The sequence below is a fragment of the Botryllus schlosseri genome, chromosome 15, assembly GCF_051294905.1.
Source record: "Botryllus schlosseri isolate E-star chromosome 15, Bs_hap1, whole genome shotgun sequence".
Taxonomy (NCBI): Eukaryota; Metazoa; Chordata; class Ascidiacea; order Stolidobranchia; family Styelidae; genus Botryllus; species Botryllus schlosseri.
In genome coordinates, this window is record NC_137250.1 from 4,737,471 (window position 1) to 4,763,414 (window position 25,944).

General features: G+C 38.5%; 1 protein-coding gene and 1 long non-coding RNA gene across 4 annotated transcripts; one reads left to right on the plus strand and one right to left on the minus strand.

Moving 5' to 3' along the window:
* Positions 1-652: 652 nt before the first annotated feature.
* LOC145457790 (dolichyl pyrophosphate Glc1Man9GlcNAc2 alpha-1,3-glucosyltransferase-like) lies at positions 653-16,694 on the minus strand. 3 transcript variants are annotated; one of them, XM_080336073.1, is made up of 14 exons: positions 16,676-16,694; positions 10,422-10,587; positions 9,900-10,044; positions 8,979-9,106; positions 8,799-8,905; positions 8,513-8,704; positions 8,360-8,457; positions 7,551-7,671; positions 5,477-5,613; positions 4,328-4,509; positions 4,184-4,260; positions 4,041-4,116; positions 2,435-2,542; positions 653-944 (listed from the first exon to the last, which is right to left on the minus strand). In XM_080336073.1, the coding sequence occupies exons 2-14, from the start codon at positions 10,484-10,486 to the stop codon at positions 728-730; spliced, it is 1,653 nt and encodes a 550-aa protein (XP_080192199.1). In that variant the 5' UTR covers positions 10,487-10,587; positions 16,676-16,694; the 3' UTR covers positions 653-727. The 3 variants fall into 3 exon arrangements, with proteins under 3 accessions (XP_080192199.1, XP_080192198.1, XP_080192197.1); XM_080336072.1 differs by lacking the exon at positions 16,676-16,694 and adding an exon at positions 16,467-16,634; XM_080336071.1 differs by lacking the exon at positions 16,676-16,694 and adding an exon at positions 16,051-16,456.
* Positions 16,695-20,239: 3,545 nt separating this feature from the next.
* LOC145458126 (uncharacterized) lies at positions 20,240-21,448 on the plus strand. Its single transcript, XR_013921073.1, has 2 exons — positions 20,240-20,380; positions 21,200-21,448. It is a non-coding gene; the product is annotated as an uncharacterized LOC145458126 (long non-coding RNA).
* The last annotated feature ends 4,496 nt before the right edge of the window (positions 21,449-25,944 follow it).

Here is a 25,944-nt window from a genome sequence, read left to right on the forward strand (position 1 = left end):
ATGTTGCCAATCACAGTGAGAACCTTGGTATCGTGATTGGTATGCTGCTCGGCCTCGCGGACAGAAATTTTCAACTTGGATGGTGTTTTAAATTCAGCTAGGTCAGATACATGTGAGCATTCTGAGCAAATCCCGGCTAGGCTGTGATGTCATTGGTAATGGCAAAGTCGGTGATCTCAATACGCACGCTAGTATTTATTCAGAAGTAACCTGTTCAAGGCATCAAAATGAGCTGAAAGCTGGAGGTTGGTAGTATTTATTCAGAAGAAACCTGTTCAAGGCATCGAAATGAGCTGAAAGCTGAAGGTTATTAGGAGCTTCATGTATCAATTAATTGCCAATAGCACTTGATTTGATCAGTATTTGTAGAAAACTGCCTCGTTCATCATCGCGCCTAATAGAATATTTTTCGCGCTGTTTCTGCCTAAACAAGGCTTCCATTTTGTCTTGGAAACGTCTGAACAAATTGCCATTGTAGTTGATCTTTTATCTACTTAACATTGTGTCTGGTTACTGGTTGAATCTGTGGATCGACAACCAACCTCAGTATACTAACACACCTCAGCCATTAATATTTGATACTACAATCAATGCAATTCCTATCGACCGCACTTCGATAAAAAGCGCTGAGCACTGCAGTTGATAAAAAGCGTCCATGCATTCATCTCTATTCATTGCATTTATAATAATTGTGCTGACAGAAACAGTGTGCACAATTTCGATTGCATTATGTTGTTTTTAGTTTTGTAGTTAACTTCCGCAGTCCCTTCTTAGAGTCATTCTTCTTCGTTTTGGCTGCAACTTGGTCCACATGGGAATGACCTGAATCATCCGAAAGTATGCCATGTCCTAGTTTGATCCATGACCAGCTTACTCCAGCAGCACAGTAGACTGATGTGATCATCAATGGAATAAATTCAAACCTTTTGGCGAATGGAAGATGCCTAGAAAGAAAAGCTATGTTATTGTACACTGGCAAAATCATAATACGACACTTTCATCTACCAGAACCCATTGATAAAGATTCCAGCCGTCAAATTGTTCATCTATAACTCCACATTGGATAAAATACATTCCTATATGTTGTATAGGGCAGACATCGGCATTGTGCGGCCCATGTGAACTTCCTTGGAATTTAGACTATAAAATCTATTGATGTTAATGTGTGGACAAAAACTGATCCGAAATTGCATTTACTTTGAAGTCTAGCATATATATGTACCGTGATTACGTATCCTACTCATGTCGAGAGTAATCCAATCTCAAAATAACGTTAATATAGCAAATTATGCGATAACAATTACAGTAACAGGTCACTGTTTCCACATTCAAGTTCAAATCATGTTTGCTGCCAGGTCTGTACTTGAACTGTTACGTCATACTTCGCCAAGTCCTAATTCGTAAAATAATGCAATCGGCGCATGTGATTAGCCGTCATCCTCACTTGTGTCAAGCAACGAAAGGTGCGGCTGAATGGCGACATCTCAACAAGATTTGGAATACTAAATATTAATTTCCTGGAGTCAGCCGTGAACCGGTCTTTTCAGCTTACGGTCGGCACCGAACAGATCTCCGAGTTTAAGAAATATAATCTGAGTTGACATTTTAGGAAAAATCATGCAGTGAATGGATACACTCGGCTGATGCTAGCAAAGTTAGCAGTACAGCAATGCTATTTTAACAATCCAAACAGAGCTAGGGACGCAGCCGAATATTAACGCATCCACTTAGCAGCATGCGTTACCAATGTAATTCACTGCTTTCAATCAGGAAATAAAACTGCAAGCTACGGTAGTTTTCTCGGGCTGTAAATATAATTTCTGTTTCACATTTGGGCTGCCAGGCAAAATAATTGCCCACCCCTGGTATAGGGGATAAGAATATTTAGTCAAGAGCAGCTAGTTCTGCATTAAATTGTAAACCAGATACGACTATTGCCTAGGGTCCTACGTTGATCAATCAAAAACTTCGATGTCCTCAGCGATTACCAGTGAACTCGGCCCTTTGGAAATTTTGTATTAAAATAATATGAAATAATGAACAAATAATATTATTGTTATGTGATTTGTCAATATTGTAAATAGGTCATGGCGTGATTAGATCACTTGATCACAGATTGCGTCATCGTGAGAGTTAGTGCAACGCTCAGATATCGAACACGCGTGGTCTGCTCGTTATTGTAACTGTAGTTCAGGGAGGGGGATAGTTAGAGTGAAAGTTGGGGTGGGGGTATCCCAATATTAGGGTTGGGGGTGATGGATATTAGGGTTGAGAGTATAAACTCCCAAACCCTAATCTTGGGATACCATAACCTCAACTTTGACCCTAACCCTAATATCCATCACCCCTAGTCTTGGTTACCCTAACCCTCGATCAACCTCTTCAGCAATGGTATCACTAAGAACGGCATTCAAAATGATAGTGTATCCCTCACCTGTGCAGTACGCTGCAGTAAAATTCACATAGAAGCAGCCCGTAGATATACATAGTTTCGAGACATCCTAACAGAGGCAGATTCCAACCTTTGTAGTCTAGAAGATTGCTGTTGGAAAATGAAAATAGGTAAAATGATCAAGATGTATTGCTGTATGTTTCAAGGGTATTAACAAGTTATATGTAGCGCTGGACACAATGATTGGAGTGCTCGAATCTGAATCGAGTAATAATTGTAATGATATGAGTTGAGTAGTGACTAATGAGAGCCAATTTTTCAAGTATACATATTATTAGCGAGAATTATACTTTTGATACTTTTCTCCTACCACGGGAGCCTTGAAACCTTGGTAAGGATATTATAGCACTTAGCACATAAAGTTGGATATGATTTTGGGAAAGGATTATTCCGATTTGTTTGGTGAAACTTTTAATCCAGGAAGTATGTTGCAATTAACAAGTTTTTAATCAGATTATTAGCATTCTCCCGAATAAGCAAACTTCATTTTCTCCACCCTAAGTTGTATCACAGTATCTAAAGCAGTGCTTCTCAACTTCTACTGACCCGCGGAACAGTAACGCTTATCAGCAAACCCTCGCAGGATGGCAATTTTTTGTAGAGTCATAAATCAAAAATCTACCACAAATACAGACACATTCAACACATTACTATAGATTACTGATGCACAAAATGCGTCAGCAAAGTGTTAAAAGAACAAAACACTTAGAATATTAACTTTCACACAACATGATAACCTTATAATAATTATTTATTGCAAATCAAATACTTTCAGATAACAGTTCAGATAATGCAGGCTTTTACCCTGGAAAGTGGCATCGTATTGTTTGGTCGAAACGCAACAGTGTGGCACCAATCGTTTTACCGGCTGGCACCGGCGGGTTTTTCTGAAAAATTATGCTCACTTTTCAAAACTGTAAAACACGATCTTAACAAGATGCGAAACCAACAAGTAATATATCATTGGATTCAGAATTTCAACGCCTAACGAGAGGGTCAGACTGCGTGTTTATGGTGAAACGCTCTACCATGTTTTGATAGTGTCGATCGAATTCGATGAGCAGAAGCGGTCAATCGTGGCTTGTTTGAAAGAAGACATCTTTGTCGCAGTGAATAGCACTTACTTATTCACACTAGGTATACGTTGGTGACTCTATAATTTGGTAACCGAAACTTGTCAATTTTTAAACGCTCGGTCGCTCTGCTCTCGTCTCGCGGCGCAGTTGGTTAGGCGTTGAAATTCTGAATCCAACGATTATTACTTGTTGGTTTCGCATCTTGTTAAGGTCGAGTTTTACAGTTTTGAAAAGTGAAGCAGTCTTTTTTGGAAAAACCCGGGCGGTTAAATACAGATGGGGTTATAAGTACTGCAGATAGAACTGGCATTTCCGAAGGACAGGTTTCGCTTTCGGAACAACAACCTTCCCTGTGTATGCCACCACTACAGTCCCAATTCGACCATGATTGAGTCTAATTACCTTCAACCAATGATGGCCAAGACGGGCGTACCGTCGAAGCCAATCACCCGATTCAGAGTCGAATCAATCAGTTATATATAACCTCATAATAATCAGGTTAATTCACATACCTCTGCTTCAATTTCTTCATGAATCCGAAAGCCAGAGTCGTATATACAACTATGACACAAAGCCTTGTGACAAATTCTGAATACAATTCAATTGTACATGTTCTTGAGAATGGAATTTATTTGAGGGTCATGAAAGAACTTACCAAAGGGTTTAAAAAATAAAGGAAATAATGAATAATGGCCGACTGCTTGCAAAAACAAGAAGATTTCAGCATCTTTTCTGAAATACACAATGCATTTGGTCATGAGTTTCAATTTTAAGATCAATTCCGATGGTCCCTTCGTACCTTGATCCTCTGACTGCAAGAATGGTGAGCGGTAAAATTGTCATCAGAATCGCTTTTTCATGAACGTGCCATCCAAACATGAAAGATGTCAGCGACACAAACGATACGCTGCGAAGAAATTGATTCCCCGAGTGCTCCAACGATATCGCTTTTGGCCAAACCCAAATATCAACAAGGCAGGGCTGAGATAAAACAATTTGCCTCGGAATGGGATCACTTGAAATTTGGCGTGGTCGTGTTTGTGCACTAGGGTTGTTCAAAAATGATTTCTTTTTGTGGCTATTGGCTAAAATTGTTAGGTTGGCCACAAAAACGTTGCAGACGAAATTTGGCTCAATTCCAACGAGTAGAAGCGAACCTATGAATTGCGAAGTTGTCTGCAAAAACTATGCAAATCAAATCTGACTCAATTCCAGCCGGTAGAAGTGAAGTTTTTCGAGTTTCTCAATAACAATTCTTGGATTACTCATAGTAAATGGGTTACTATTTTTGCAAATCCACGATTTCCAACTCCAATAACTTCGCTTCTACCAGTTGGAATCGAGTCAAATTTGATTTTCAAGACTAATTGACAATTCCACGGGGCGGACAGTAAAATTTGAAAAAAGTATTTTTTTTTTTTTTATAGTAAATTCAAAATTTTTCAACTCTGATAGCTTCACTTGTAGCCTACTACTCGGAATTGAGTCAAATTTGGTGTGCAACGTTTCATTAGCCAACTTAACAATGTTAGCTAATAGCCGCTAAAATATTTAAAAAAAACTTTTTCGAACAACCCTATTGTACACAGCGGCGTTGGTTGTGTTGCAGCAAGCCTACTATAATTTACCATTTTTGATGCACCCTACGTAGAAACATGAGTGGCGTATGGCTGATAAGATAAAGCATTTTTAGAGGAGGGTGATTCAAAACAAGATGTGGGATATTCGAGCTTGGAAAGGGGGAGAATTGGCAACAATTCTTTGCCTGTCTGCGCCACTGTCGCGCAGTTCTCGACTCAAAAAATTACAATTAATGCTAAATTCAGTTTCCAGTGATGGAATCATTGTGCCAAGCAGTAAATAGTGTTTGAAACAACAACCACAATTTGAATTAGTGGTGGCATGTTGGAAGTTTGATCAATTACACGTAATCAGACAAACAACTTACCAAAATAAAAATGACCGTGATTATCATTGTAGCGAGTGGAGATGGTGTTGGCAGTATTGCATGTTCCGCTTCCTCCACCAAACCTTTTGAAAACGAGGCTGATATCTGTCCCGGACTGAGGAACTTTAACTTGACAGCTGCCAATTTCATACAGGAATATTTGTCAGTGTGACGAATGTTAAGATAAGCATCGGTTTCATGAGAGAAATCATGACAATCGATGGGTAAAATAGTGCCCGTATCACTAAAATGGAATAGTAACTCATTGGAAGATGGGTGGCTAGCATGCGGCCGTCTACACATAATTAAATTAGCGTGCGTTGGCGGACGTCAACATGCAAATTGAATTTACAAATTCGCACCCAATTTTCGAGGGATTTTATTTAAATTTAAAAATTTTCTTCTTGTTTTGCGCGATTCAGCGTGGCTTGAATCTTAGATTTTGATATAGTTTTGTCCTTTAAATCTGAGCCCTACCACACATATATGCAAACCGCAGACGAAAATGTTGCGAGCCAAAAAGAACTACCAATTTGGAATCGTGTATGGCTCACAAATGAAGGATTTTCTCGTAGGTTTGAGCGATTGCAATATATATTCTGTATCCACGGACTATACTGATGGGTGGTCAAAAAAATAAGAACATGCAACAACGTGACGTGATTAATAAAAACCCTAACATGCTTCCTTATGTGCCCAAAATTCTGAAATTTGAAAATGTTAACCAAGAAAGGATAAATATATGAAAATAATATGTGCAACCACCAATACTATCGCAGAAAGTCCCCCAGTAGTCAATTTAACATGGATGTTTGGCGTCCAGGTTGTCCATTACAACTGCCCGCTGACATGCGGCCGTACGCTAGGCTATAGAAGTAATCGAAATGCAGCCGTGAATAGCAACAAGTTTGAAAAATTCTGCATTAGAAGAAATGAATCACATTTTCAAGGCATTGGTATTGAGATATCTGGGCCCGCACTATTTCCTGAAGAGCTTCTTGGAGGTACAGAGCTTCATTATAAAATTCAACAGTATATTCATTTTGAAATGAACCCGAATATTTTCGGCTGACACTCGTCAGGGGTAATCGTCAGCAACTAGTAGAGAATTGGAAAGAATATCGTATATCAACAATCGTATCACTAAATATGACGTCACCCGCATGAAATAAGATCTCAAATTAATTTCCTGAAGCTGCACTTGACTACTTCTCAAGTAATTAAAAATGGAACTGGACATCATAATTGGTAATATAATATGCTGCTTATACAAAGATTACGGCTTCTGCAGTTGCTGAGTGACAGATCGAAAATATTTCTGTTTTCTAAAGATCCATATCTCAATCAGTTGTAGGCTTTATCGAAGTTATGTACCGCCCCTCCAAGTCCAAGTGCATCTTTAAACCTGTAATTTTCTAGTTGTCTTGAACTAGTGCAACTTTGCTTAGACAACTCATTAGGGTGGTTTAAAAGCATGTTTTACTGGCTACCTCATGAAATTGTTACGCTGTCTACAAAAACGATACAAAACAAATTTGACTCAATTCCAATTAGTAGAAGCTAAGTTATTCGAGTGTGTAGTTAATAATTTTGGGATTACCTGCTGTCAATGCTATATTTTCAAACTTTCAACTGCAATAACTTCATTCTATGAGTTGAAATTTAGCCAAATTGGCTACAGGTGTATTGTTTTATTAGACTACTTGACAATTTCATGGGGTAGAAATTTTATTTTTATCAATTAATAGTAAATTCACAATTTTACAACTCTTCTCTTAGCCTCACTTGCACTGGTCAAAAGTGAGTCGAATTCGGTGTGCGACGTTTTTCAAGCCAACCTAGCAATTTTGGCTAATGGCCGCGAAAATATGAAAATTCTTTTTTTTGTTGTCACAACCTTATACTCATATATCAAGTAGCAGCAGTGACTACTTTCAATACCTTGGATAATAGTTGAAAACTGGACATTGAACACAAAAAAAATGAACAGTCCCAATTTTAAAAAGTCAAGACTTTACTGACATATTATAACACATACCGAGTAGAGGCTAAATAATACAAAGCAAAGACTTACCCAACATAGCTAGGACTTTATCAGCAAAATTGTACAGAGCCCAAAAGTTTGGAGCCCAATAGGCATGAGTCAGCCCTCGCTTGAACGGGAACAATCTCGTTAAAAGTTGACCCAGATGATCCTGGAATTGTGTAACAATATTCGTATCAAGTTTAACGCATTGCTGTGTGTATTGTTTCATTTTCAGCTCTGAAACATTGAGGACTAAACAATTATCAAGTCAAGTGTTTAATAGGCCAAATGCATGTTATCAGTTGAGTGAATAGAACTCGCAAATGTAAACCTATTATTTTCATCCATAACTGTCAAAGGACGCTCACTAGGGCCGGATTTTGAAAAATTAGTATTTACGGTCGCAAATTCTTTCATTATTTATCATAGATCTACCCACCTCAAATAGCGTACTATGATTACAAGTTCTAAATTTTGAAGAGCAATAACTTGGCTTCTGCTGGTTGGAATTGAGGCAAATTTGTTATGAATCGTTTTTTAATACAACCTTACAATTTCATGGGGGTAGCCAGTAAAATGAAATCCATTTTAATTAAATAAATCAAAAAACTTTTTCTCATCTAGCAATGCTTCTACAGGTTGGGATTCATAAAAAAATGGTGTGCAACGTTTTTTTAGAAAACCTAACAATTTTATCAAGTAGCCTGGCCAGTAAAATTTGAAAGAAGTTAACTTTGAACAGCCCTAATATAGCCTAAAGTCAAAATAACTTTACAAACATAATACTCGATTCGGAATGGAATCCGATAGTAACTCGATTTTGTTCGACCCCAGCTCGACTAAAATAGTACTGTTACCTTAAAAGGAGCCAGTGAAAGAGCAAATACTCCGATAACGATGGTTGCAAGCTGCGAAAACCTCCATAGACTGAACGAGAACACGGCACGAAGCCCTCCTTGATACACAGATGAAATAACTTGAGGGTCGGTAAAAAAGGAAAAAGAACTCACTTGACTTAGAGCTCAAACAATATGTTCTGAAGAGGAATATTCCATAAGCTGGAGCAACGTAGAGATATATATGCTTAAAGTTTAGCAATACCGCAAACCAGAATGATCCCCACAATACGCGACCTTTCAGTATGTAAGCCAGCGAGATGAAAAATATCCCGGTGAGGAAGCCATTGTATTGAAAATGTATATCTGATTGTAGGGAGTAAAAGAAATAACTTGAGATCATGGCTCTTTGTAATCATCGTCATAACATGCAGCGCACTGTGCATTTTACAAAGGATACGGTCTACAAGGATCAATCCAGCATTAAATAGTGTTAAAATTGCCAACGCTGAGTATTCCATGTCTTTTCGATTTTGGTTTTCACTGCTTTTTAAAACACAGCAACATCTTTAAACAAAAATCCCAGTTTGTTAATTAGGCTACAATAAAATGTAAGTTCGAGTGAATAAAAAAGCCTTACCTATATGTTCCTAGAAGCAGAACAGCATCTGACAATATTACTGAAAGTCTTTGAAATAGAATTGTTTTCTCAGTTGCATAGTTCAAACTTTCCACCACAAGCATTCCAGGATCAAAATACCAGGCAATCTAAAAGAATGTTGATTACATTAATATTAATGTCGTACATAGTAGAGATGGTGTGAAACCCTGAAAGGTTCAGGTTCGTGTGTACGCGAACCTTTTTGAAAGGTTCTGTATGAACCCGAATGTGAACCTTATGACGTCATGTGACATTGCCAAGTCCAATCCTACATTTCAGTGAAATTATATATTAATGTAGGCTACATTGTACACGATACCTAGCGACGACTCGGGTCACATTATGCCACAATGCTGAAGTACATGCCAACTTTGCCAAATGTATCAACTGGAGCAATCAAATGTTATATTAATTACATAGAATCAATATCCTCCGTCGCTTTGCCAACAATTGCGACGAGGACTTGCAACGGAATAAAATGTTACGCCGAACGGTCTAGGCCAGACCGGACGATGTGTTCGCCGTCTGACTATTGCTACGTTGATATTGAGCAGAGTGTTAAACTGATTTAATAATATTATGCCATAAACAAGCTATACATTAGCCAAACCCCAATAAGCCGGATTGTGTTCAGTTGATTTATTTACGCTGTGTTGATTATTTTACACTGCCAGCGTCATGCATAGAGTGGTCTGGAGTTGAAATGCAAAGAATTTCAGCCAAAGATGATGTAATGAAGTGAAAAATTGCAATATATAATGGTTCACAGTGCAGAACCTTCAAAGGTTCATTTGTGAACGTGAACCTCTGAATTTCCGAGGTCCCACACAGAACATGAACTTGAACCTCCCGTTCACACCATCCCTAGTACATAGTCATAATATATTATAGTAAACTTACCTGCGCCAGAACATATTCAAACCATGCAAAGAATGGTGGATAATCCAATGTCCATTCAGATGTATTTTCATAATACCAGCGGTGATGGGAGAGGTTATGAGTTAGAGCCAGCCAGTTCCGATGTACTTCAAAATCTGTGGAGCGACTGAAGAAAAACAGTTCCAGGTAAATTAGGCTACCTTCCCACCACTAAATCGCACAAAATAATTTTTATCAAGGGTCATTCTGGACCACATTCCTAGTTACAAGCCCAATTACGTAATAAATAATTAATGTAGGCTGCTATTGTAGTATCATGTAGGCCTACTGTTACTGTACCAACCACTTCCTCAATTAAAATACTGTTTATTAATTCTTATCAACTCAAGGTTGAAAAAAATAGGGGGTAAGGGGCATTGAATATTCAAAATTCACGAAGTGGGCCAAGGCATTGAAGAGGATGGGAAACCTTGCTATAGGTAGAGCATGTTTCTTTTCCTGGGTTGGAATAACGAAAGTGTAATAATTGAATTAATGACTTACTACATAGGAAGAAATAGAAGTTTCAGGCTTGATGCAAGCATTCCGAGAAACAGAATACATTCCATTATTGCTGTTCAACTGCTATAAGTACAGAAGGTGCCTCTGAAGCCTCGTAGTGAATATATTTTGGATTGGCGTCAAAAAGTATTCCGCTTCAAAATAGAACCTGTAATAGAATTCCAGGCTATAGCCTATTTAACATTACCAGTGGGGCTGTTCAAAAATAACTTTTCTTTAAATTTCACTGGCCACTTGATAAAATTGTGAGGTTACCAAAAAAAACACTGCACACCATTTTGGATCAACTCCAACCAGTGGAAGCGAAGTTATTGCAGTTAGAAAATTTGGGTACTATATTTCATAAAAATAAATGTAAAACTTTTTCAAAGTTCATTGGCTGCCCATGAAATTGTTAGGCTGTCTGCAAAACGATACACCCCAAACTTAGCTCAATTCCTACCCGTAGAAGTGAAGTTATTGATTTTAAAAACATAAGATTTCAAATCAAAGTATTTACGGTTGATAGATCTATAATAATGATGAAAGAATTTACCACCGTAAATACTATTTTCTCCAAACCCAAAACTTTCAGCTCCAATAATTTGCTTGTACGGGTTGGAACTGAGGTAAATATGTTGTGAATCGTTTTTTCAGACAACCTTACAATTTAATGTAGTAGCCAATAAAAAATTTATATTTATTTTTATTGAATAAACCAAAAAAATTCTACTACATTGACATGGTTAATATTGAGCCAAAATTAGTGCTCAGCATTTTTTATGTAACCTAATAATTCTATCAAGTAGCCAGTAAAATTTCAAACAGCCCAGACCAGTGATCCAAAAATGTTCTCGATTACATACGTAGCCTATAAGTGCGTTTCTCTGCAAGTGAAGTGTACCAGTAACTTGCTAGTTACGGTCTACTGTCTAAATCCCAACTGCAGACGATCGTTATCACGTAGTCTGTGGGTAAGAAGGTGTATTTACTAGGCGAAAAGCACACTGATGGCATTCGGTTAGTATTAGTCACAAAGGTTTGTAATGTCCTATAGCCACGACCATTATAACATATTAAACAGGAGTTTGCAAGTTAATATCATTGTACAGAGAAAATCCAAGCGCAATTTGTGTAAGATATCCTTACAGTGGATGATTCAGTCAATCAGTCATAGAAAACAGTGATGCAAGCAGCGGGTGTGTATATTTAGTCACCAAGGTTGACAATCGAGGAGGGTTGGATTGATAAGGTTCACAATAAAGACAGTATTATGTTCAACCTTAATGATCCTCACCTCCACCTGAAGGACCAGGGTTGTAATGACTCGAGTCGCAAATTATAGGTGACTCGACTTGACTAGAGTCACTTTTTCAGATATGTGTAAAATGACTAGAATCAGTCAATTTTTGCATCGACTTTACTTGTACTCGAGTCATTGCGCATGACTTGAACGAACCAAGTCATATGACTCGAGACTAGGGCGGCCAAGTCAGACATTATATTGTAACTTCAAAGAATAGCAAAGTTAACACATTCTTACTATTTCATCTATCAGTCCCGATACTTGGAAAATAGGGCTGGAAACTGTTAAGATGGCAGAAAATTACTATATTATGAATATGAGTCAATCTATATCACTTGAGCAGAGTTGTAAAGTGGTTTGAACAGGATTGAACTGAAAACTGAAGAGTACAAATAATGACTTGGACTCAAATTCAAAACACTATGACTTGGAGCCTTGACTCGGTGGTTAATTGAATATGATTCGACTTGACTCGAGTCAAAACTATAAAAGTGAGATTGACTCGGTAAACTACAAAAAAATTTGTAATTTTGGTCTCAAATTTAAGACATTGAGAAGATTTGGTCTTATTTCCAGCAAATTTAGTCTTACTGATGAAGTGAGGGTCTTAAAATCGAGACTGATTCAGCTTTACAAGACCATATTAAATTGTCAAGATTATTCGGTCTTAAAATTAATACTGATTCAGTTTTATAAGACCATATTAAATTGTCAAGATTATTTGGTCTTAAAATTAAGACTGATTCAGTTTTACAAGACCATATTAAATTGTCAAGATAATTCGGTCTTAAAACTGAGACCAATAAACACTTCTTAACAGACACATTGTGTTTTTTGGGACAGTTTTTGATGCAGCAGTTTTTCTGGTCTTGTTATAAAGACGAAATTTGCTAATCAAGAATCATCATGGTTCTTGGTCTTATAAACAGAGGTGATCAAAGTAGTCAAGAAAGCTGCTCAAGTAGAAGTAGCCACAAAAAAATCTACTTGAGTACGAGTAGAAGTACTTCTTCCATAGGCCACCTAAAACTACTTGAAGGAGAAGTGGATTTGACTGACTTTAAATCTACTCAAGTAAGCAGTTTTGAAAACAGTCTTAATTCGTTCGCCTGGACTGTGAAAAGCTGCAAATTGAGCTATGCAGGAGGTGCAGAGAGCTTGATTCGTATTGAATCATCTCAGGATCTATCAATTTTCGACAGCACAAGCATTCTTTCCAATTATGGGATGCAAATTATGGTATTGATATGAAAAATGTGATACTAACCCTTTGTTTACTAGAAAACCCCGTTTTAGAGAACATCATGGCATGGCGTCCTACTCTATATAATAAGGCCCCGAGTTTAGGCGAGAAGCAATACGTAGAAGTTGTATCGGATACGGCTTCAACACTTTGCGCGATTAGTATACGTTAATGACAAATATTGTAGATAGTAAAATTTATATTTGGTGTGGCTTTATTTCCAGAAAATAGAGGCATTACTACACTTGCGTTTATGCTTCAACATATATGTTCTCCAGAGAATGGACTCAAAGTATGATACTACGAATTGAAAGTGAACTGCAAATACCACTTCTAAAATGCGGAAAATATATTTCATGTCTTTTGTCCATAATGCTTGAAAAATGATCTGCTAAAACAGGTGTAACGTTAAAAAAGCCGGATTTGTCAGATTAGCAGGATACATCATGAGTTGCTATATTACGATATGATAGGTAATTGCTAGATTGCGAAACGATAGTTTCAAACGTTATGGTGGTCCATATTTACCATGATGAAATATTTGATATGGGCGGCAATGCGGTGTGAGCGGAACCAAGCAATCCGGTACCTAAATCATATTCACTGATACTTTTGTAGAAACATATTTGTCACTCCATGACTACTGTGCAGTGTGCACGAAGCGCAACAAAATTTCTGGGCTTTAGTTGACTTTTATGAATACTAAATATTGGTACTCCGTGAAAACAGCCCCGAAATTCCTCAGGCTATCTTTCGTATTTGGGGATTATATTACTTCTACTTTAGAAACTTAAAATAGCGAAAAGTAAGTACGTATATCACAAAATATTATGAAGTAGAAGTAGAGAAAATCAGATATACTTGAGTAAGTGCCAGAAGTAGAGGAAAATTACTTGAGTACTTCCAAAATCAGAATGGTAAATTGTCATGAGCCAGGAGCACAAGACGTAATTAGCTTTCTTGGGATAAATTTTGATCCATCTAAGGTCATTGCAAATACAATCTATCGGTGGCTTAACAGCGGAGAGCCAAAACGTATTTGGTGGTGCCATGTTTGTCCTGTTCTCGTGGGTCACATGTCACACTTCAAATAAGTCAAATACAGGATCCAATTGCGCCTGAACAAGAATTCATAGTATCGTACCTTGTCACTTTTCACTGACACCATGGTGGTGGCACGTCGCACCCACCACAAATACTATTATATACTCAGAATAAAGTATATATTGTTTTGATGGTTGTATTCAATGTGGTATGCACAATGATAATGTTATGTAGCCTAATGGGTAATCTAATTAACTGCAAATCCAGGTACCATATGTTATGCTTCCCGTCATGCAGAACCTTTTCACTGACATGAATACCCCCACAGCACTCGTAATTTCTTGCAATTTGTCTCTCGGTTTCAAGTGACAATGGTCTTATTTTCAAGCAATTTCAGTCTTAATTTTGAGACGAAAAATTCTTAAAGTGACTTTTATTTAAAAAAGTGTTATTTTCAAGCAATTTCGGCCTTAATTTTAAGAAGAAAAATTCTTGTTAAGACCGATTGGTCTTTAATACATTTTTTTAATCAAAAGTCACTATAAGACCATAAGACCAAATTTGTCTTATTATTTTTTGTAGTGTTCCTTATGACTTGGTTACAAACCTGCTGGTGGTGACCCTCACCCATCCCTATGTCACATTAACAACCTTAGTAGTGGAGTGACCTTATTGTGAACATACGACTGAGCTTAATTTGAACATGACTAACCGAATTGTGAACATGAGACTGACCCTATTTTAAAGAGGCACTGTGCTCTAAAAATGATGTGGTCTCAAATTAAAGCGCAGATTGAAAAAAAACTTTGGACCGCAGGTATTGTCTTCAGAAAGTCGCCGTATTGAAGCTGCAATCAAGTGAAATTGCATAGGACCTCTCCGCTCCAGCTGCTGCGCGTCATTTCTTAACCTGTTGCATAATTTATGGCGCGATATCTTCACTTTTTAAAGAAAAATATCAATTACCGGTATAGACAGAAAGGGCTTGGTACGACTAATTATTCTTGTGACTTTTTTTCTAAAAAATCGAATTGAGACCAAATTTGTCTAATTTGATGCTCTTGGCCAATGTCATCTTTCCGGTCACATTTTTAAGACCGCAAACCACGTTGTTTCTTGATTAGCGAAATTTGTCTTGAAAACAGGACCAAAAATACTTATACATCAAAAACTGTCTCAATGAGCTAGTTATGTCTTGTGCTCTTGGCCCATCGCAGTATGGAATCGGTGTCAATGGCACGCAGGATCACGCCGACTTGGTCGCCAGTTGCACACGGTCACGGGTCGTTGGTTTTTTATAAAATGAAAAATATAATTTGAAAAAAAAGTTGGTGTTCTCAGCCACCACAAAAATGCAATATAGAAGTTAGTATGTGATATATAATGTTTTGACCTAATCCGTTCGCCAGGTCCGTTGACTAGTATCCGTTGGTACAGTAGCCTACTTGCACCTTGCCAGTTGCTAACCATAAGCATCTGATTTCTTGTCACTGATTTAGTATAGTCAGTAACCTCAGTAGTCATGCCGCAAACTCGGCTCTGTCACGCGGGAAAATCTCATATCAGGCAGGATTTATTTTAAAAAATGCACCGAGATTCCACCCAGGCCATGTCAACTTTCCGGTCTCATTCAAGATCATAAACCATGTTATTTCTTGATTAGCGAATTTCGTCTCAAAAACAAGACCAAAAAATGGATGAATCAAAAACTGTATCAATAAGCACAATATGTCTTATAAGATGTGTTTTATTGGTCTGATTTTCAAGACTGAGTGATCGTGACAATTTTATATGGTCTTAAAAAGCTGAATCAGTCTCAATTTTAAGACCTCACTTCATCAGCAAGACTCAAATTGCTGAAAATGAGACCAAATTTGACGGATTTTTTTGTAGTGAATAGGACAGGGTGGTAGTTGGTTTGATTGAATTACTTCACCAAGTTGTTTCGACTCCTTCTTATCTTTGCGTTGTATTACAATCTTTGGATCTGATGCAATTACGAATAAACTGATTTGGTAGGCTACGCCGCTACGGTATACCTTTTCGTAAAAGAAGTTGACCTCTCTTGAAAACCTTCCACTTTCACTTCTATTCATGGTTCTCAAGTAAATATAGGAATAGGATGTTTTTTATATTTGTCTTCGATGTTTTTTCCGGCATATACGCCGCCTCGTGATATATACACACACACGATCTGTGCCTATGCAGCGTGCAGAAATCCCGTAGTCCTTAGCCGTTGTCAAAAACAGCCCTATGTAGTAAGAGATAGTATTGACGGATCTAGCTTGATAAATCGTAATCAATGATAACACTCGTGGGTAATCGAAGTCTTGATGAAGGGTATAAGCGTAGTGCAACCACTTGTCGTTTTTTGTCGACACTCGACACCTCACAGTCACAAATCATCAACCCATATTCATTTCGAGGCAGGGGGATTACCTAAAAAATATCTTACTTCGTGGCGACCTTTACACACCCTAATGACTTTTGCGGTGACGAAGTTCCGATTACTAAACTACGGACACTCGGACAGACATGGGTAATTTACTTTATGAATGTAATCTATTGCGATTACGAGTCCTTCTGAATCTCGCGATTACGATTACGATTTCAGCAAAATCGTAAGTAGTCGATTACTTTGGAAAAGTAATCGCGATTACTTACGATTACATTTATCTTTGATCGGACACAATATTGGAAGACGATATAACCATAATGTCCTGTATGGTGTTTATATAGCTCAGTGATGTCGACACAGGCAAATCTCACGCCTCAGTGAAATTGTATCACGTCACAATTTCCATTTGGCTACAGGCAATTTGCTGGTCATTTTTGACCGGCTTTCCGAGCATTAAATTTGGTAAAACGGGTATCAATCGAAAACTGACTCTGCACTGATTACGAAAACATAAATTTTATTCCGTTCGTGGCCCTGGAACTCCCACAATCAGCCTCGAATTTTTTAATTGTTATGGAGATTGGCATTGGGACGCAACAATGCTGAACAATGCTGTCTAGCTCTTTTTCTTTCGAGCTACTCTCTCATTTCGCCAGGCAGCATTGTTTGGTCCCAATGCAAATCTCCATAACAAAGAAAAATTCGAGGCTGATTGTGGGAGTTCCTGGGCCACGAGCGGAATAAAATTTATATTTTCGTAATCAGTGCAGAGTCAGCTTACGATTGATACGTGTTTTACCAAATTTAATGGTCGGAAAGCCGGTCAAAAATGACCGTCAAAACGGCTGTAGCCAAATCGAAATTGTGACGTGATACAATTTCACTGAGGCGTGAGATTTGCTTGTGTCGACATCATATACGACACTATGATCATCATCATCATTGGTTTATTAGCAATTTTATCAGTTCAATACACCACAAAAAATGCGATACAATGAAAAGACAGGAAGATGTCGAAGCGACAAGGAGCAGTCTATGGAATCTGACACCCACCTTGGCCTAGGCGATGTAAAGAGGAGGCATGCACACTGAATGAAAGTATAAAGAAGATAGTATAGAAAAAAGAAAGCGACAATAAATAGGGCGGCATGTCATGATATAACCATAGTGTCCTATATGGAGTCGACCATGGAAAACTGAATGGGATGGAATGGTGACTGCGTGGCCTGTCAATCAGATACGGTTAAATGACAAGTCATCGAGCAAATTAGCGCAAGCGCGAAGCCGTGTTTTGCTCACTATGGCGAGAGCCGTGAGACCGCCGAGACCTCGGCATCCACAAAGTTTCGTTTGTTAGCTGTGATCGGATGTACTATTTGACGTACTATATTTATAAATATAGATGTTTTGCAGAACTATATTGGTACTTATTTACAGCTATCGGATATTGGAAATGCTTGCGAAGAATTGTGCCGTGACTGGTTGTAATACTAGTCGAAAAAATAGTAATTCAGCACTCGATCTTTGTCATTTACAGGCTGGATCTCGCAAAGGACGAACTGGAACGGCATCACCGATCGCAACGCTACGTTGTTTTATATTGCCCATGCGTGATTCTACGGACAAAAGAGATAATATAATCAGCTTGAGAGAGAATCGTGAGTTACGGAATTCCTTTTCTGTTGTGACGGATTATGATCTGTAAATGGTATGGGAGGTGTTCCGCCAGGCTAGTGCATGCCTGTATGATATCAAAGCTGGATATTTATATGTATTAAGTGCCAACCAGTGACCGGTACGTTGTTACTGGCATCATGCAATAATTCTTTCAAGGACCATTTGTTGTGTTTTAAGAGCCACAATATGTGATCTACATTTCCGGCCAGAAGATATCAAGATATCATTGCGGCAGGTGCTTATGGGAGACGTCGGCTGAAGTTGGGAGCCATACCTTGCCTCAATTTGCCTAAAAAGTCCGCATCATTCTCTTTCCCACCAAGGAAAGAGCCAGCTCCCAGAAAAGCTTGTGCTAAAAAATTATATTAACAAAATGTTGCCCGATTGAAAAAGGACTCATCTCTTAATTCAAGGTAGGTGAAATTTAGAATCGAGTTGGATGCTAATTTGTGACTTATTTACTGTTCAATATGTGGCTGGGTAGCATATGAGAGGAAGGGAAAAGCTCTATCTTGATTTGGAGGAAGATGATTCAACCTAGAATCAGGTCAGTTTTGGATTTGCTCCTGCTAAGGCCCGCAGGCGTCTACAAATAAATAAATTTACGAAATTCCTGAGCTACTCTCAAATACAGGTTTATAGATTGAAAACAGCCCACACTTTTTGCAATGCTGCACATATGATTGAAATTTATCATAGATTCGATACCAATTTGTATATATCCATTAAAAAAGCGACCAGCTTATGCCAACCATGATCACTTATGTCCTATCATTACAGGATAGTGTTTGACGATGACTTGTCCATCGTATGCTACCGTATGATCTTTATTTTTCAGATGAAGATGACCGGCCACATGACGCCGCGGACCATGTAAGGAGATTAGAAAATATGAACCATGCCAGGAAATCACACAATCTGAAGAAAAACCGAAAACTGTCACTGACACCAAACCCATTTGCTGGATATGAAAGAGTCATGGCGACCCGGAGACCTTTCATTTCAACAGGATTTATACTTTGGTCTCCGTGGTGCCTTCGTGCACCAATCTGCTCGTACCAGTTGTGCCCCGGACAGCTCTGCATACCTGGCTAACATCTAGCGAATGTATGATAAATCATCAATATACTTCATAATTTCATTAATTTGTCAATATACAATACCACACATGATGACTGTTGCAAGTTGCTCATTTATTGCTCAGATGAGAAATGAAAGGATTGCATGCCTGGAGAGAGAGAGAGTCTTTATTTTCATCAAACCAAAATACATAACAAACGGCAGTGATGGCGGTACAGAAAATATCCGTGCACAGTATTCGGTATTAGATAGGAATGATCGGCAAGACCGTGAAGGTCATATAGTCTGATCACACCAGCATCAAACAGGTACACTTGACTCTGAACAGTCTGGCTGTAAATAAATGTTTAGTTGAGAAAGGAAAATAGAAAAAAATTAAACAATGGTAGCAAATGATCAATGAAGCAATGTCTGGGCGAGGTAGGGCAACAGTGTTAGTGTAACGACAAGAGGTGACCTAGAAGTCAACAATGCTCCTGGTGTGATATATATAGTATTGTACCCTACACCTTCATGTGGTAAAGGTTTGTTAATATTCGCATCGTCATTGAACCGTCATTCTTGTAATAACGTTTCTTGTTGACCCTGCGATCACGTACTTGTTGCAATGAGATGTCAATCCTTAGCAGCGCGGGTAGAACCTGTCAATCTAAAAAATATAGCAGATTTATAAACTAAAAAGGACACTGGCGGTGTGTTCAACGAAATCACAATGTACTGCAAGGCCAGTGTCTCGTCCTGATTCGTTAAAGGTCAACTGCATCTCAAAAATGACTTTGCCTTATTTCGTACATTATGTGGTTAGGAACATGGATAAAATAATAAAAATTGCGAATACTCAATAGTTTGGTCGTAATTTAATTTACAAATAGAAAAGCCATAAAACGGAAACGAAATCATTCAACCATGAAATGACGTCATGTAACTGACACGACAAGTCCTGGTAAACAGAAAGTTATACCTTTTGGTCAGTTTTGGGATTGATTATACACTTTTTTCTGTGGATTTGGGTCTTTCAGTGTGGTCATGAAAGCTGTTAAGAAGATCAGACATCGAGGTAGATGTCATGTAGCGTATGGTTGATACTCTCACACGTACTGCCGGTTCTCACTTCATATTCTTGCAACAAAAAAATTATGGAAAGAAGATGTCAGAGGAATGCTATAAACCTACTAAGGGTGGAGATCAAAAGTCCCGCTAAACGGCTGGAATCGGTAAGTGGAAATGTATTGTGTCTGCCAGTATTGTAAGAGTGTAAGTTACCGTTTCTTCTTGTACTTATATTGTTTGCACTCGAGTACATGTAGAAACAATTATGCCTTCAAAAACTATATAGTATAAGTGTAGTAGTCTGAAATAAATCAACTTCACTAATTGAAAAAGTAGAGGCTTTACTTACTGAAAATGGAGTCTATGACCACTGACCAGCCTACTTCAGAACGGTAACGTGGCTAACCAGCTTTTTATGAAAAAGGTATTCGTATTAGTCATTTTATTTACTGAATGGGGAGTGTCAGATATCCCTGACTGAACACTATATCACTATAGCGATTTAGGCTTTATCTTCGAAAACAAGTTTTCCAGGAAGAACAAAAGGTGGTACACGGAAGAGATACACGTTTTCAAACTCAAAATCATTCACTGATGAAGCTGTTTGAGCCGGAAAGCCTACATGTCATGTCGGCAACAAAAGTATAAGAGGATAATATCGATGATCCATTAAGATATCGTAATCTGTGTAGTTGTAGGCATACCTCTCAATATGTTGACATCTCAGTAGAGATGAAAAGGTACCACTATCACCATAACAGTTTAAATATTAAGTACTGTGTAATATTATAACTGTTCAAAACACAAAACAACACTTATCAGATTTCATATGCATTTTTGTAGGATGCAGTTGGCAATCCTTCATTCTCATGAATCATTGAGATACAACATTTGGTACACTGCCTTCAATCTGACAACATTTGGTATACTGCCTTCAATCTGACTGTTACCAAAACTTTGTAATATTCTTTTACCTGTTCTAGATTACTTCAATGAAAAAGTTGAAGCACTCATCAAAACAAGACCAGGAACGGCGGAGTTGACCAATTCTATTGAGATTGTTCATCCTCATTTGACTGCTGACATCTTCAAAATTAGCTGGGACGAAGCTATTGCCAAACACAAAACCTGATATATTTCTCTCCCTGACACAGTAGTGGTCCGGATGGATTAGTTATGTTGCATTTATTATTTTCAATAAAACTATTCATTGACAAGGAAGCATTGCAAAATTGAAATCTCTTGTAAGTAGTCGATGAGAATTTTGATCAGGTGGCGGTAACAACGCGTGCAGTAAGGATTCTTCGTTTCGTTGTTTTTACGTGGGATCCACAAGGCCAGCGAACAAAATCTCTCTACGCAGTGTTTCACAGCTTCCTGAAAAGTGTAATTGTTGTGTTAGGAAATTATTTGGCAGCTGACTCGACGTTTAATCTGAATAAGACTCATTCACTCCTGCATCGAATGAGGTGTAATAATTCTGTGGCCATATTCCTGTTGATATCCACAGTGAGTCATGTCCAATGCATCAACATCAGGACACACTGATTGAAATGCTGTGATGCATTCTTCTGTCAGTTACTCGGGGGGACCTTCTTGCTGCATAAACTCTCCCTAATATTTATCATAAGCTGACAACCTCCATACTGACACCTGTCATTGATAATACCAAGATTCCTAACTGTAAAGAGGTGATGCACTAACTCACAAATACCACTATAGACAAGCGGCTTACGTTGAACAAGCTATATAGACTGATCATACTATTGATTACTAACCTGCTTCGGTTAGTCTTAGTAATGTATAATCACACACAAACGACCTATCGTTACACGAAGCTGCTATAAGGGTTCCACTGATGTTGGATGGAGCGAATCAACACCAGAAACGCGTCTGCATTTCCACATTATTTTCGTAGGTAAGTGCAAAAGGTATACTTACATTCGACATCTGAGAACTCAGACTCATTTTCAATATCCCTTGACGAATCCGTTACAAGCAAAACCTCCGCCATCAACTAAAATAATCGCCCTGCGATTGGGAGTACACAAACATCTGCGGTGGTGAGAAGAGATGTCATGTACCTGACGTCACAATGCACATTCTGCTTTTTCTGTAAACAACCCAATATTGAGACTTTCAGTCCAAATTACGGCAATTTCCGATTAGTTTGAAATACGTAAAGTCGGCAATTTCGGTATAAAAAATAATTCTGAACACGATTCCGCAAAGTTGTCTATGAAGATGCAGTTGACCTTTAAATTCTACTTTGTAAGTTATGCCATCAATTTTGAAATTGCAAACATTGTAGAACACTTTCAGATCAAGATTTTCACTTTAAATCACCACGTGTACCCCGGCTTCCTTTATTCGACTCTCTTACTTTCCGAAGGTTGTTAACTAGCTTCTTTGTGAAGGAGTGACACTCTAATAGGCCATTGACATAGTCTATCACTAGTTTGGAATGGACATTAGTACACGTGGCTCTGTTGATGCTGCTGTTGACAACTATGTCCTGCAAAATTGAAAAGTCCATTAACTTTGGGGATTTGCTGCATTCCCTCGTAAACTCTCTGTAGACTCTCCTAAGAGGAAAAGCAGCTCTGAGCTTGGATATACAAGCTCCTCAGCCTTGCGCTCCATCAGGGAGATTAACTTGCCAAAGGGCTTGCCAGTGTTATTTATAAGATATCCAAGCAAAGATCGGTGTAAATGGTCATTGAATTTTGGAATTGTCTTTCTCAACGTAAAACCAGCCATGTATTCTAAAATATCGCCCTCCCTTTCAGAAATACTGGCAGAGACCAATGACTCCGGCCGAGGCAATGATATATAAATGATTGGAAACTCCAGTGAGCTCTGCGTTTGAGCGCGTCGCGAGTAGGGCTGGGCACAATGATTCGAGTACTCGAATCTGAATCGAGTATTAATTGTAATGATTCGAGTCGAGTAGTAAAAAGTGAGTTTGTCGAGTACTGAATTATGCGCTCCTCACAACTAAAAGTTAATTTGCTATCCAGAAGTATAGTTTTGATACCATTTTCCACTGAGGAAGCCTTGATTGGCCGTGTCGCAGCCTACGAGACATAGTACAAAGCTACGAACGTTACCGGAAATAACACATTTTCAAAGTCATCATCATCCCACAACATTGTTAACAAGAGAAATGAAATCGGTATGGTTGAAAAAAATACCCAAGTATCATTAATGTTACGGATAACAGGCATTATATTCTTTGTGGTGGGATAAAAGGTACAGTTTTCAACTTTGACATATTATATTCTGCGGTGACGTCATAATGCGTGATGCTCGAATACTCGACTCGACTCGAATCGTTTTACGTGATTCAGAATCGAATCACCCATGTAGCCTACTCGGTTTTGCCCAGCCCTAGTCGCGAGTCATGCTTCACCAGCGGTATGAAATCGATGTAAACAAACGGTTCGTCAGCAATCTTTCTTCAGGAACTGGCGTTAACGTGGTGAAAAGTTTTTTTATCGAGACCCCTGTTGCAGGTGAAATGTGTGCATACTGTACAAGTTTTGGCCACTACCGGTAGCATGGCTTAATATTCAGACGAAACTGATGTACCAGTGTGCCTACGTGATGAACATATTGTGATCGGAGGTGGTCTCGCAGTATCAAATAACGGTGGATACTTCATAGTACGAGGTAGAGTTGGGATCAGGTCACTATCTTTAAGTCATTGCAAATTATTAATCAAGTCACGAAGTCATTTCTAAATTTTTCAAGTCAATTCTGGCAAGTTCTAAAACTGACTCTGAAGTCAGGCCTTCTGGAGTTGCGAAAGTAGGCAAAACCTACTTGAGGACTTCGCAAAAAGCATCACGTTTTTGAAGTAATAATAGTCATTATTCCTTTGTTACGGAGATTCATCTTGTGATTCGAATGCTCCTATACACAATTGAATAAATCGGAATATTATCGTTTGATACTTATCAGGAGTAGTCGTCAGCAGCGTGTAGATACAGTATACAATTGACTAACAGATGTATACAAAGTCTAGTCTAACTCATTTCTTCATACCACTCGAGTACTTTTCAGACCGTTCATTTTCTGCTTCAACAAGTAGATTTCAATATCCAATTGACCAACTAACCTCTGCAAAATCTGGTCTTAACCTACTTTTCCAAACTACTTCATGAGTACAATTTACCATGATATGATGGTATATCTTATAAGTGTATGAGTGAGCAAGAGCGACCCACAATAGGCAGAAAGTTCCTGCCACTATGTCCATTTCAGGTCTGATAGACTTGTGCACAGCCAATGATATATGAATGATTGATCACAGCATATACTTTGCAGTCATTTAATTGTAGGCTTACCATATTTTGGAAATCTAAAAAGAGGACACTTTTTCAGAAATTTGAGACTTGCAAAACCGGAGAAGAATTCTCAAAAACTGGTGAATTTTTCCCACTTTGTGATCGGTTGACTAAAAAAAAAATATAAAAGGTCGTCTTTCCGCTCAGAGCTCAAAATACCGTTTCTCTCTCCACATTGCTACGTGGATGACTAAAAAAAAGGTCATCTTTTCGTTCAGAGCCAAAATCACCGTTTTTCGCTCCGAAATTTCCGCTCGAGCGTCACTTCTGTGCTAATTTACGGCATATCACTCGCAATTTGCTCTAAATCTGACCTAAATTTTCAAAAAAGAGGACAAAATCTCAAAAAAGAGGACAAAAGGGCGTCGATGACACCGAGGACACTTTTAAAAAGTCAAAAAAGAGGACAAATCCTCTTAAAAGAGGACGTATGGTGACCCTATTTAATTGTAATGTTGTCTATGTCCAGTTTGTCAAGTCTTACAATCATAGTTGACTTGCAAGATGGTGACTTCAAAGAATGGGACGGAATAGAGACTGTCCAACAATCCCCTTCACTCAACAAATTTCCAGACTTACACATCACCGTCTATTCCGTCAACAGTCGAGGTGACCATGGAAGAAGTTGATCAAATCCGAGCGTCATAACAATGTGTCATCGGATGGGTATTACCTCACCTCTTCATGGACTCCTGAATGCGCTGATTCTAGCGACTAAATTTCAATGAGGATGCCAACACCATAATATCATTGAGAATTTTATACGGGGTATAGGCTAGATCAGTGGTTCTCAACCGCCGGTCCGCGGACCGGTGCCGGTCAACGACGACTCTCCAGCCGGTCCGCGAGGCGTTTTGCAATTTTATAACAAAATTTCAAGATGCAATATGTGGAAGGCTTGTCCGTTGATAAAATAAAATAAATATCAAATAACAAATTTTAAACTCATTCAGAACGTCGTGAAGTAACATAGTATAGGTCTGGGAGCATGTTCGATTTGACTTGAAGTTCAACCCGTGTCATTTTACAAAATATGAGCCGCAAGGACAAATACGAGCTGACTCACAAATCCGCGCAGTTTGCGCGATCATTCGTTTTCGCTTCATTCCTTTTGTGAAGGGACGCACCATCACGTAATGAAGTCTAGGCTAACATAGGAATCCGCAAAGTGTGCGATAAATTGAATGCGTTCGCAAGTCCTGGCGGAAACAACCAACCAACTGTGGGGTCTGGGGGTGATGCCCCCTAGCTAAACGTTTCGTTTATTGCTTTGTGGGGCCCAAGACTGCCGATTTTGGGCAATTAGGCTGACGATCGGCCCTAATTCTGTGGATGGTCAGGTATAGCTGTAGTCATGTGTTTTCGTGCGGCGCATGTAT

Coding starts and splice junctions, on each gene's coding strand:
- LOC145457790 (XM_080336073.1), bottom strand. CDS start 10,486: ATGGAATGTATTCTGTTTCTCGGAATGCTTGCATCAAGCCTGAAACTT. Junction 7,672..8,359: donor TTTCACTGGCTCCTTTTAAG/GTAACAGTACTA, acceptor ACACAATTCCAG/GATCATCTGGGTCAACTTTT. Junction 945..2,434: donor TACTGCAGCGTACTGCACAG/GTGAGGGATACA, acceptor TTTTCTTTCTAG/GCATCTTCCATTCGCCAAAA.